Source organism: Carcharodon carcharias, chromosome 16, assembly GCF_017639515.1.
Source record: "Carcharodon carcharias isolate sCarCar2 chromosome 16, sCarCar2.pri, whole genome shotgun sequence".
Taxonomy (NCBI): domain Eukaryota; kingdom Metazoa; phylum Chordata; class Chondrichthyes; order Lamniformes; family Lamnidae; genus Carcharodon; species Carcharodon carcharias.
This window is the reverse complement of record NC_054482.1, coordinates 87950490-87963936: the sequence shown is the minus strand read 5'-3', so window position 1 is coordinate 87963936 and position 13447 is coordinate 87950490. Positions and strand designations below refer to the sequence as shown.

The 13447-nt window shown below is 42.5% G+C and overlaps 1 protein-coding gene across 1 annotated transcript in view; it reads right to left on the bottom strand.

The window, feature by feature from the left end:
- The window catches only part of dhcr24 (24-dehydrocholesterol reductase), a 28624-nt gene extending 16045 nt beyond the window's left edge, over positions 1 to 12579 (bottom strand). The window contains exons 1-2 of the mRNA XM_041208431.1: positions 12275 to 12579; positions 1000 to 1155 (exon numbers count right to left, since the gene is read on the bottom strand). Coding sequence (XP_041064365.1) covers positions 1000 to 1155; positions 12275 to 12505 — 387 coding nt within the window. The 5' untranslated portion in view covers positions 12506 to 12579. The remainder of the gene's footprint in view (positions 1 to 999; positions 1156 to 12274) is intronic.
- Between the last annotated feature and the right edge of the window lie 868 nt (positions 12580 to 13447).

Genomic DNA, 13447 nt, shown 5'->3' with positions numbered 1-13447 from the left:
TCAAAACGAATGTATCCACTATCTTTGGAGCACCTCTTTTAAAACATTAGGATATGGGCCATTAGGCCTAACGTTCTTTCCAGCTGAAAGCTCTGCGATCAGAGAACATCACAGATTACAGAACACAAAGGCTGATGGGGTTTCAGCTTTCAATTTGTTCAAATTTTGTAATATAGCCTCCACTGGAGCAGGTCAGCTTCTCAAATACCCTTATCCTCTTTAATATAGTGTCAGCACTTCACACAAAGAAAAGCTCAAAACTATTTTAGAACCATAATTCAGTTCCACAAATCATTTGCTGTGCCATTTTAGGATCTATAGAGAGTGTTAAATGTTCAGTATCAGCAGTTCATGTTGCTTTTACACAATTTTCAATGTATTTGCATCCCTTTTGCAGTTTCTAAAATGAATATTTACTCTAATTATTTCCCTTTAAAATCCTCCCAGGAAATGTACCACATATGCTAAGCTGTTCTCTGACTTCTGCTAATGCCATCCTAAACTGGCTGCCTGCAGACATGCAAGGACATTTTAAAGGTGACCTCAACTTTCTCTCTTTGCCCATTAGGAAACACCTGACTTCTACCCCACACTTCTCCATTACAATTAAGTTCAGATCAGAAACCCTGAAGTGGGAGGAAAAACTGAAGCCATTACCAAACTGGCTTTTATCCTGCATAATGGTGCTTGAGCACCAGACCTTTAATGTTTGCTAATACATTTTTTTCCCCCACTGATGGGCAAGCTGCCCAGGAAACATGGACAAATGACAAAAGATTATATGCAGCTTCAGTTTGCTCAGTTATGCAACATACAAAATAGCAACAAAGCAAGCATTTTACTCAATTTTAAAACCATTTTTTTTAAACGGCAAGGTTGTTGCTGATCGAATCATATAGTACCACTTTTATCAACATAAGACTAATTTAAGAAATACACTCCAACTGAGAAAGGCTTAATAAAAGTATAGCTTTTTAATCAAAGTTATTTGACTGATACCTGCTGCTTGGTGTCCACCTGCAGGATGTCCATCAAGTTGATCATGATGTTTTTGTGAGTTTTTTTATACTTGCCAACCCGAAGTGATACAGTCAGCCAGCCTGGCCTGCCAGTACACATGTACGTTTTACTTCCTTCATTTTTCCACTCACGTACCTATTTAAAGAGAAACAGAGATTAAAATTGCTAAGTCATAACTGACCACTACAATCAGTTGTGATTAATAGGTTAACGAATAAGTGGGCAGAACTAAACCAGATTTGAAATACGCCTAGCAAAAACTTTGCATCATTTTAAGTTTTGAGTGTACTACCAAGAAATACTTGAAATCGGATTTAATACTTGGTCCAATCTGCTAGAGAGATTCTGGTTATTATAAAAGCAATTAATGGAAAGATAAAAAGTAAAATCTGTACTTTGTTGAGCCATTGTGATAATTTACCTGAAATAAGGCAGTTAGTTTACAGGACTACATTTGGAACATTTTTAACCATTTCCTTAAGGCATCTAGCAATTCCACCAAAACTGATGTCAATGGGAGTCAAAGGGAAAACCAGCCAGTGGCTACCACAAAGGAAGGTGACTGTGATTGTCAGTAGTGGCCTATCATTATAGCCCATGAACATCATTGTGAGAGTTTCCAAGGGAATAGTCCTTGGTCCAACCATCTTTAGTTGCTTTACCAATTAATTTTTCTCCATCATTAAGGTAGCCAGTGGGCTTGTTCACTGACAATTCCATGGTGTTCAGTTCCATTTACAACTCCTTCACTAACAAGGAAACTCAAGGCAGACCACAACCGGACCTGAACACTATCAAAGAAGAAGGTGGCATTTACATTACACATTGTTGTCAATTATCCAAGCCAAACATGAGAAGCCGCTTATATAAAGATCTTCCTGTGCCGCTTCCAGAACAGCACATTGTGGCAAATGGCGGTCCAACAATATTGCTACACTGGCCACCAACACAAGGGAGTCTTACTGATACCAAAGCTTTACAGAGGAGCACAGTAAAAGCACAGGGATATAAACTGCTTTGAATCCAGATGAGTCAGTTAAATGGCATAAAAAAGCAAAATAAAGAACAATTTTGGATGACCATTTGGATGGTTTGTATATACCTGGCTAAAAGACACTCTGCTGTATAAAAGAGGCAATAGAATGCAAATTGTTGACATTCAAAGTCTCTCAAAATTTAACAGTTGAAAAATCCCTCCTCACATCATGTCGTATGCTTCACATTCAGACATCAATGCAGAGTTCAACTTTTCTACTTACCTAAAAACCCTATTATTTTGTCATAGGTCAAAACTATCAACTACAACACAACAATATTTACTTCCCCCAGATAACTAGAGTGCAAGCTTTTACCTTATTGATTCAATAATTTTGTAAGTTTCAAAAGAGTTTTAAAGATTACCAACTTTGTATTTTGGCACTGCAGTGCTTCTTTGAAATGATGCAAATTGTTCCAGGCAATCAATGGCTAAAACAAAATGAATTGCATATTTGCCCATTATATTGTTAAAGAACAAGTATAAAAACTGTAATTTCTCTGGTGGTTTCTGACCAAAAACTAACATGAGAAGGTACATTTCACAACATAGTTTGATAACCTTTACTCAGTGATGGGTTTGAGTCTATTACTTCACATAACAAAGGAATAATTCTATCAATTGATGAATACCATTGCTTCTACATAGAAACCGAAAATACTGTGTACATCAAGAGGTTGATATAGCTCTCAACGTAAGCTCGGTCAGTAACTTATTTCTAAATGTAGTGACTGACCTGCCATAAGAATAGATAATCCGAAAGGGTCTAGTGTGCTAATCCTCCAGATAAAAATGACAGTCAGCTTGTGCAAGATATTTGTTCTTACAACTGATTTGAAATTTAAATATGCTTACAATAACATTCAAACTGGTTTAAATTGTGGGAAGGGTTGTAAAAAAAAAAGATTTACATTTATATAGCATTTTAAGACCATCAGAAGGCTAAAAGTACTTTACAGCCAATGAAGTACTTTTTGAAGAGTAGTCACTGTTGTAATGTAGGAAACATGGCAACCAATTTGCACACAGCAAGCTCCCACAGACAGCAATGTAATAATGGGCAGATATGTTTTTATGATATTGACCGAGAGAGAAATATTAGCCAGGACACCAGGAATAACTCCCCTGTTATTCTTCAAAATAGTGCCATGAACCTTTTACATTCACCCAAGCAGGCAAATGTGCTTTGGCTTAACATCTCATATGAAAGACAGCACCTCTGACAGTGTCAGCCTTGATTTTAGTGTTCAAGCCTGGAACGGGTTCTGAACCTGAAACCTTTTGACTTGGAGATGAGTGTGTTACCAAATGAGCCATGGCTGACACTCCACAGCTGATACCCAAGTAACTGTGATGAGGGTTCCTGCCTTGAAAGGGTGATAGAAGCAGCAAATTCCAGACCCTACCACACTCTGGATGAAAAAAAATCTCCTCAACTACCCTCTAAATTAATTTTACCAAATACTTAAAATCTATACCCTTGGTTAATGACCACTCGATTAAGGGAGAGTAGCAAGGAAGGACCTTTTTGTAGGTGCTTCATAATTTTACAATGACTAAAATAATTTCAATTAAATTTCCCCTCAGCCTCCTCTGTACCAAAGAACACAACCCAGCCTAGCCAATCTTTGCTCATAGTTAAATTCTCCATTACTACAAAACATGTGTGAGGATTGAAGGAAACATCTCAGAAAATCTGCTTGAGATGAGAGCAGAATTCCATCAGAGTTTTACCTTGCTCAATATGGTTTTGAATCCTGTCACAAATAAGCCAATGAGATTCAGACTCCCTCCAGGCAGTGAGCTTGAGAAGTGTATCTGACAGAGCCTGTGGTTGAATGGCTCCTTTCACTTCAGTCAATTGGAACTTCTTGAAAGAAAGGAAAAGTTGCACAAGGCGAGAGAAAATGTTTTATCAAAACAAAATAGCAACAGATACCAAAAGTAGCGCCTTAAATTCTGGATTCTTTATTTCATTGATGCAGGGTGCAGCTAACTGCAGCCAGCCCTTTTTAACTTCTGGTGGCCTAGCTGCTTTAATTCTCTTCTTTAACTGCCACATAAAAATATCCATGAAAATGTCCCCATTACTGCAAATGGGGTGGATGGCTGCAACATAGCCAAAGATTTCAAACATCTCTTCATCCTCTCCTCAAGATTGGTTAATAAATAGATGCCACAGCACAGGAAGGAAGATAAGGGAACAACAAACTGGACATGACAGCTCAGCTGAGGATGCAGTTCACTTGGTATTCAACTAATGGGAAAAGGTATGGAAGCAGGACATCTGTCCAGGTGAGAATCTGGGCATTGTAATAAATGACAATAACTTTAACTTGAGAAATTCTTCACAAGAGGTATTTTGGAAAATGAAATCAAGTTCTCCATCTACTTCCCATACACATTGTCTGGAATGCTTCCAAATGTCAGAAATCACAAATCCTTATACGGATGATTATAAACAACTGTCATTTAACCAGAACTGCATTTGAACCCAGAGTGGGTCCCAGGCTTGCAATCACTCCCAACTATTCATTTTCCTATACCCAACGGTATACTTATAACTACTTAAATTTCAGTTGGGCGGTATGACCTAGATTTAAGGATATTACCAATGTATTCCACATTAATGCACTTTATTGATGGCAAAAAATGACAAATATAAAGGTTGTAGCTCCATGATTCTGATTACGTCAGCCCCTCATGATCATACAAAGCAGCCTGGCTTTATGTTGGGCAATGGATGATAGATGGACCTTGATCAATAAAAGGACATAAAATCACATCCATACAGGCTACTTGCTCCAATCTCTACAATCTCTATAGGAAGGACCTATGGCTGCAGCAGCAACACCTAGTTACAAGAAAGAGTAGAAGCCAGAAGCTTATTGAAAAACAGTGCCATGCATCAAGGAGTGCAAAATAGAATCTTAGAATCCTTTATGGTTTAGGAGTCCATGCCGCTTTCTGTAGAGCAGACCAGTTAGTCCTACTCCCCCTCTTTAATCACTGGAGCCCTGCATGTTTTTTTCCTTTAAGTGTACACCCAATTTCCTTTTGAAATTAATCATCTCCACTTCCATCACCCTCGTAGGCAGTGAGTTCCAGGTCATTACCACTTGCTGCGTAAAGAAGTTCTTTGTCACATCCCTGCTCTTGTCCAGGACCTTAAATCTACCCTCCCTCATCCTTGTACCATCAGTTACTGGGAACTATTTTTCCTTGTCTACCTTATTCAAACATGTCATTATTTTGTACACCTCTATCAAATCTCCCCTCAATGCTCCAAGGAGAACAACCTCAGTTTCTCCAACCTAACCTTGTAGCTAAGATCCCCCATCTTTGGAATAATTCTTGGAAACCTCTTCTGCACCCTCTCAAGGGCCCTTGCATCCTTTCTAATGTGTGGCAACCAGAACTGGACACCATACTCTAGTAGTGGCCTAACCAGAGCTTTGTATATGCTCAGCATAACTTTTCTGCTTTTATACTCAACACCTCTATGTATGAAGCCCAAGAAATGAGTAGCAATTCAACTGAGAATAGCTCTGCAAGCAACTTATTTCCCTGCAATTGCTGGGAGATTTCAGTGGACAGATAAACAAATATCTCCAAAGAAAATAACATGTAATTAAACAGATCTTGTGTTAGTTGTAGTTTTGTAACATGAAGAGGTTTTGCTTTCAATGAACATACATAGTAGCTGCCATGTTTCATACTGACAAGTCAGCATTTCAAGCTGTGGTTGCTTATTGGCATTTGCTGATCAAAAAAGCAAGGGATTTAAACTATCTCACCATTGCTCTAAAGTCTACTATAGTTTTGCATAAATGTATGCACGTACATAAATCAAATACCTCCCACATTGTCTCATGATTAAATTATCATATTTATGTGCTTCAAACTTTTAAAGGGGAAAAGCACAAGATAGATAAAGGAATGAACTTGAAATGCAGAGTGAGCAGGGTGAATATTTTGCAAAAAGCACAACTGGTTAAAAATATGAACAGCAAATGAAAGATACACACTGCTGAAACAAGGGGGTCAAGGCCATAATTATTAATTTGACCAGAATCAGAAAGCATGCCAAATCATATTTACTGTACAAGCTACAGAGTGGGGGGAAAAGTGTCGCAGACCAGTTGCTGACTTTCTGGTTTTCCCAAGGACAGATCTTGTTGTTTCAAAAGTCAAATAAATAGAGAATAACCAAAGGCCAGGGCTTTGCCGAACATTTGAAGTGAATTTGAAGGGAAACAAGTCTATTGATGGTTATTCTGCTCAACAAAGAAAAGGGGAGGAAAAACGCTATAAAAACAGACAGGTCCACAGTGATTTTCAACAGACCACAAACAGCATTTAAAGGAGTTGCTGAAGAATTAACCCTTTATAATTTCATGCACATTTTGGATAAGAATGCGTGACATCTTAACCTGAAAAATGGTTGATTTTGTGCATTTTGAATCATTCTAGAGTTGGTTGATTTCCACCTTTCTAGACCAGTTAAGAGGAGATTAAATCTGCCACGGTGGAGCAAGAATCCACCCAACACCTGTGAGTCCCAGAGAGCAGCAGCCCAGCCTACTTCATCGGGATTGGTGATTCAGGCTCTCTTGCATTGTCAACCTAATCAAAGATTTACAGAAACCTCCATCATCTGCACCTACAGTCATGACATGTCTGACAGACACTGCTTTAAATATGTGCGGACCTCTCTGTCATCACTGCAGAGGAGGAAGTGAATCAAAGGAGAATCAGGCACCATCTTGGGAGATGGATGCAACCCAGCAAGATATTATTTCCCCTCCCTCCAAAAGAATGTACTGGCAGCATTGGTCATACCACAACTTGCCACATTTAGCCATGCACATCTAACTACACTGCTCTCTGACAATGAAAGCGATCGATCATACCACCACCTTCCCCCTTGCCTACACTACCGCAACAAGGGCCATTTCAGGTGGGTATGGGGGATCATTGCACCATCAGTCACAAAATTGGACAAACACAATTGCCAGGTCACCAACACTCTTTACATTAGAGCAAGCCAAATCTTAAGTGGTAGCATCACAACAAGATTTATTTTGGGCAAATATACTTTGTTCAGATATTTCATGAAAGTACAAAACATTTTAAACTTGCCACCACAAAAAGTGCAATCATATTCAAATTTTCCACATAGATCATGAGGTGCTTCAGTAGAATCAATGAACATTAGACATTTCGACATGATCATTACTGACAGTCAGACAGTGCAATGGTATTTAAGTGATCTACATGGATCATGTTGCAATCTGAGGTGTTTCAATACAATTGTGATACATGTGATATTCACTGCACACATTCAATGTGAGTCATACAGCCCGAGGGGTCTATACAATTCCTGACCCTTCATTGAACGATGGCTGAAAGGTCTTAGTCAGTGACCTTTCCCCATTGCGCTTTTGCAGCGGCTGCCCCAAACTTTAGTGCATCCGTCAGCATGAGTCCTGGACCTTGGAACATGCCAGTCTGCAATACTGGGTCAGAGACAACTCTTTGCACTGGAAGACCAACAAGTTTCAGGCAGATCAAAGAGCATCTTTCATCGAGTTAATGATCTTCCAGCTGCAGTTCATGTTTGTCTCAGTGTGTGTCCTTGGAACAGCCCATAGAGTAAAGACTCCTGTGTCACAGAACCGCTCAAGTTGAACATCAACAAAAACCACTGCATCTCTCTCCAGACCTTCTTTTCAAAGGCATATTCCACAAGGAGGTGAACAACTGTCTATTCCTCACCACAGCCACCTCAAGGGCAATGTGTGGAGGGGGTGAGACTCCTGGCATGTAGGAAGGATCTGACGGGGAAGGCCTTTCTCACCACCAGCCAAGCTACATCTTGGTGCTTGTTGTAAAGTTCTGGTGATGAGGCATTTTGCCAAATAACTTTGACAGTCTGCTCAGGGAACCATCCGACAGGATCCACCATCTCCTTTTCCCGCAGGGCCTCTAGGACATTACGTGCTGACCACTGCCTGATGGACTTGTGGTCAAAGGTGTTTCTCTGCATAAATTTTTCCACAAGGGACAGGTGGTACAGCACGGTCCAACTACTTGGAGAATTCCATGGAAGCATGGCCAGACTCATCTTTCACAACACCAGGGACAAGTAAGACCTCAGCATGTAGTGAGACTTGGCGTTTGCCTACTGAGGGTCTACGCACAACTTAATGCAGTCACACACAAAGGTGGCCATCAGGATGAGGGTGATGCTGGGCACAATTTTTCCCCTTTTATCTAGCAGTTTGTACATCATGTCCCTGTGAACACAATCCATTTCTGACCTCCAGATAAAGCGGAAGATGGCTCGGGTGATCGCCATCGCTGAGGAGTGAGGAATGGGCCAGACCATATGGCCAGTTTTCTTTTCACCATAGCCACTCGTTCCTTCCAATTTCTAACACATGCCCTGATCCCTCCAAACCATATCCCCGGCACCTTCAGGCAGTCTGACCGGACGGTGAAGGGGATAAAGGATCGGTCAGCCCAGTTCCCAAAGAACGTGGCCTCTTTCTTGCCACGATTTACCTTGGCTCCTGAGGCCAGTTCAAACTGGTCGCAGATGTTGGTCAGTCGGCACACCGACAGCAGATCCGAGCAGAAGACAGTGACATCATCTACGTATAGGGAGGCTTTGACCCGAGTGCCTCCACTGCCTGGGATCGTCACTCCTCTTACGACCAGATCCTTCCTGATGGGCTCAGCAAACAGCTCTACACCACACGCAAACAGGACAGGGGAGAGAGGACAGCCCTGCCTGACTCCAGATTTAAATTGGAAAGCTTTCTGATTCCCACCCATTGATTGAAACCGAAGCACGGGTGTTTGTGTAAAGCAGTTGGATCCGGTTGCGGATTCCCTCCCAAAATCATGTTTTGGAGAGCACATCCACCATGTAGGTGTGCGATACTCTGTCAAAGGCCTTCTCCTGGTCCAGGCGCTACTCAGGGATACAATTGCCTGTCAAGGATTTTCCTGCCAGGTACAGCGCAGGTCTGGTCAGGGTGGATCACCAACTCCAGGCTCAATTGGCGATGACCTTGGACAGAATCTTATAGTCCACATTCAACAGCAAGGTGGGTCACCAATTTCTAATTTCCTCCCTTTCCCCCTCATGGATTCCAACATGCTGCTAGACAAAAGCATACTATTATGCGCTTCTAGCAGGTCTGGGCCGATCCAGCTCCACAGAGCCGAATGCAACTCAGCTCGAAGGACTCAAGGGCCTTAGTCAGTGCATCAGGAGTTAGCGGGTTGTCCAGACTCCCCTGGAGTCAGAACATTTCCCCTCTGTTCCTTTCTAGCCTTCTGAACATCTTTGAGGATGAAAAGCTTCTTGTTGTTTTACTTGATTGCTTCCCACCAGTGTGTCAGGGACTCAAAGAGGGGTTTCACGGTTCTCCAACCTTTGTAATCACCCGAGTTCCTCAATGTTCTCTGGGGTCAGCAGTTGCACATCTAGCTTCCTTGTCCCCCTGCCAACCCTCTGGTCTTCCTGTAAGTGACAGTCAGCCAGTAGGAGGCAGTGGTCAGAAAAGAACACCGGCTTGACATCAGTGGATCTGACTGTGAATGCTTGGGACACAAACAGAAGTCTATCCTTGAACAGATGGACCCATCTGGCCGCGACCAGGTGGATCGACACTGTGCTCCATCTGCAGGGTTGCTGAAGATGTTGTGCAGCTTGGCATCCTTTGCTGTTTCTATCAGGAGTCTGGACATGGCGTCCAGTCTGCTATCAGTCCTGCTGGATTGTCTAGCTGCATCGATGATGCAATTGAAGTCACCGCCCAGAACGACCAGCCTGGAAGTCGCCAGCAGCAGTGGGAGCTGCTGAAGGACCACCAGCCACTCGCTGTTTTGAGCCGGGGCACTCACGTTAATTAACCAGAGCGGATAATATGTCTGCTACAAGGAACTGCCCACCCACCACATCCTTAGCCTCGGAAATGGTGAAGTTTCCTTCCCGCAGCAGAATACCAAGGCTGGAAGAAAGTGAGTCATTTCCTCCCAGCCAGATCGATGGCCCATGGAACCACTACCATTACCTGTAGGAGCTGAGGTGTGATATCGCACACAGCTGCAGAAACAGGTCAGTTTGACCTTGACAAGGTAATCCAAGATCGCAACACATCACGTAGTAAATTTAACATTATGCACATTAATGGATACAACAAGATAGCAGAGAGAGATTGGTTCACACAATTATATTGGCATTGCACACTTCCCCAGGGGTCAGGGAGCAATCAATGCCATCCACATTACATGTAGGGTACCGACAGGCCCTCACTCAGCTACCTCAGCATAAGGATTCAATGTCCTCAATGTCCAGAATCAGCAGCTAATGGCCATGACATCATTCATCATCGAGATCTTCCCTGATCATTTCAGGGAAGAGAATCAGATTCACAAATGACTTATGGAAAAGCACAGCCTTTTTTTGACTTTGAATGAAGGGTAACAGATTGTAAAGGGCACATATTCAAACAGTTCTCCTGGTTTTTCTACTCTTTAATGTTACTATTTCCTTCTTAATATAAAGTACTATTGGAGAGGTTACATCATTGTATTGGAGGGCTTGGGTTCAGTGGGTAGCCTCTGGGCCAGAAGTTCCAGGTTCAAATCCTACTCCTTGACTTGATAGCCAAGAAAGGTTCGCTCATGATGCAACCAAACAGGTTGCAAATCCTTCCAACACATACCAATGGCAGGCTGTAAAAAGGGGAGAAATTCCTGGTCAGCCAAATGATGGAATGAAGGTTGGAGCAACTACCATCACCATCCATAGCTTGGGACTACAACGTGCATGTGAAAATGCATGCTGCAACAGACACTCTGATTTTGAGTGATTTGTGACACACCACCATCACATCATTGTATTATTGCATTAAAAATGCCCCTGCTATTTCAAGAGCACCTCAGGCACAGTGCCAGCTCCAACATCCCACTTCCCCCAGGAAATCCTAGAGATAGAGATCAGGCAAGTCTGGTCTCTGCCCACTTTTCTGATCTTTACAAATATTATACTTTCCCAGGGCAAAATTCACTAAATAATGAAGAACATTTGTGGCAGGACTCCATTCCTTTAATGTTCTAATACCTGCTAAGACAAAGTGGATAGATGCCTTCTTCAGCTTAAATCAGCATCTCACCAGCTTTAAACAAGCCAACTGCTTTTTACAAGCTGCTGTAGTGGGTACTGTTGATAAAGTGGTTAAATCCTCTGTTATAACACCAACCACATAAAGCAGCAGCCTTCCTGTAATTAGTGAATTTGACATGAGAATTGTTAAAGGCATAAGCATTTAGATAGCCAGAGTGCTCAAGGAAATTTATTTTTGTGAATATTAATTATCATTGGTAAACCACAGCCTTGTGAGCAAACAGATGATGCTGACAAAAAGACATCATTATTATACAGCCTGTATTCTAAGAAGGAAGATTCACTTCAAGCAGTGTTCAGAGCATGTTAGCCTGTCGTCATATATCTTAGTCTATTATAGAGCTGACCCTCACTAATCTCCAACAATATATCACAATCCATCAATTAATTCCATAACACTAACCCTCCCTCACCAGACTCTGAGTGGGTTTATTCACATACAGTACATGCACCACTAGATTTGGAGATTCTTGCCTCTGGATAAGTTTATTAGCCCCCATGGAGTGGAGTGTATCACTCACAATTCCTGTACGGGTTACATACAATATATTGCATTCCACCCTAAGGAGAGATGGTCGCAATTTAAGGTTGAGTTTGATCACATAAAAAATACAACCTTTGGCTGCATATGGCTAGAAGTGTCAGTCTTTTGGTGGGTTTATTCCATATCATGCATTGCACATTTACACACAGACAAGTACCTCCACACTACAAAACCAGCCCAAGGCTTTGAGTGGGTGAGGTTTACTTGTGTCCCTGGGTGGGGTTGACTGGAAGGCAGCTCTGGGGTAGGGTTTACAGAGTGGTGGCGGGGTTACAGGGGAGCACCCCCTGGGTGGGGCTGACTGGGTGGGTTTTGCCAGGCAGGCACCCCACCCCCCAGGTGGGGTTGGCAGGGGGCAGCCCCCGAGTTGGGTTCATAGAGGTGGGCACCTTCCCCCGGGGTTTACATACATAAACATCAGGCGAGTTTGTACAGTATAAGCATACTCTGCTCCATGGAGGTTGACCCTCACCTGCCTCTGGATGTCCCTGACCCGCTGGTCGTGTTGTTTGGGGGCACTGCACATCTTGAAGACCAGCCAAGCCCTGAGATAATAGTAAACATCGAAAACGACGGAGAGGGGCAGCAGGAAAAGGCAGACGAAGACCCAGCGGTGATGGATGATAATATACTCCACACCTTTGCTGCGGATCCAGAACAACAGCAAAGCCGCCAGCACGGCCAGGTAAATAGCCGGCTCCATTCTCAGTAGCTGCCGTCTGCTTAAACAACACCACCCGCCGCTGACAGTACAAACACCGGTACCACTGCTCTTCCACGAACCCCGCCCCTCTGCCTCAGCCCGTTCTGCTTGGGCGAGCTCCGGCCACGCCCATCCCGATCCAACCAATCACCTATCGCTTTCCCAGTGAGAACCTGCTGATTCCACGCGAGACCGCTCGAGCCGACATTCCATTGCCTGTCCGGGTGGGCTAATCTAAATATCTCCGCCCACCCGGCGGGGATCGTCCAATGGGATGCGGCGGGTGGATCAGGCCACTGAGAGCGCGGGCGTTCCATTGGCGCACGTGGAACTCACTCCTTTCCTGAATAGCAGGTCCTCATTGAGAGTGCAGCAGTCAGTCAAGTGTACAGTTCAGCACCATTGTGCAAACATTTTATCCATTGCTCAGTAATGCAGACTTATGCAATTATATAGAACATGAGAGTGTAACTTATTAAAGACAACATGCTAGGAAATCTCTTTTTAAAGATAAAAGGGTGTATCATGCAGTATTTTAAACATATCCAGTCCATTATTTTTGAGTTTTTCCAGGTATTTTGTTTTTGTATTGAATTTCCACCATCCGCAGTTTTTTGCTTTTATTTTACATTATTTTTATCGAATGCTTTCAGTATCTGTTTAAACAAAATGTAAGATTGAACGTTAGCTGAAATCCAAACATCCAGTTTAATATTTTTCCACAACTTTGCAATATACAAACTCTTCTCATAGTGTTTTAAGTTTATTTGTACTATTCGTGCATTGTCAAAATGGACAATTCTGTCAATATTTTAATCCAGGATTAATAAATCCACCACATGGGTTATTAAAGAGACTAAGATCAGCCAGAAACAAACACGCTTGTTTGTGCATAACCAACTGAATGAAGAAATGTCATTGCTCACATTTGAAAACTGCACG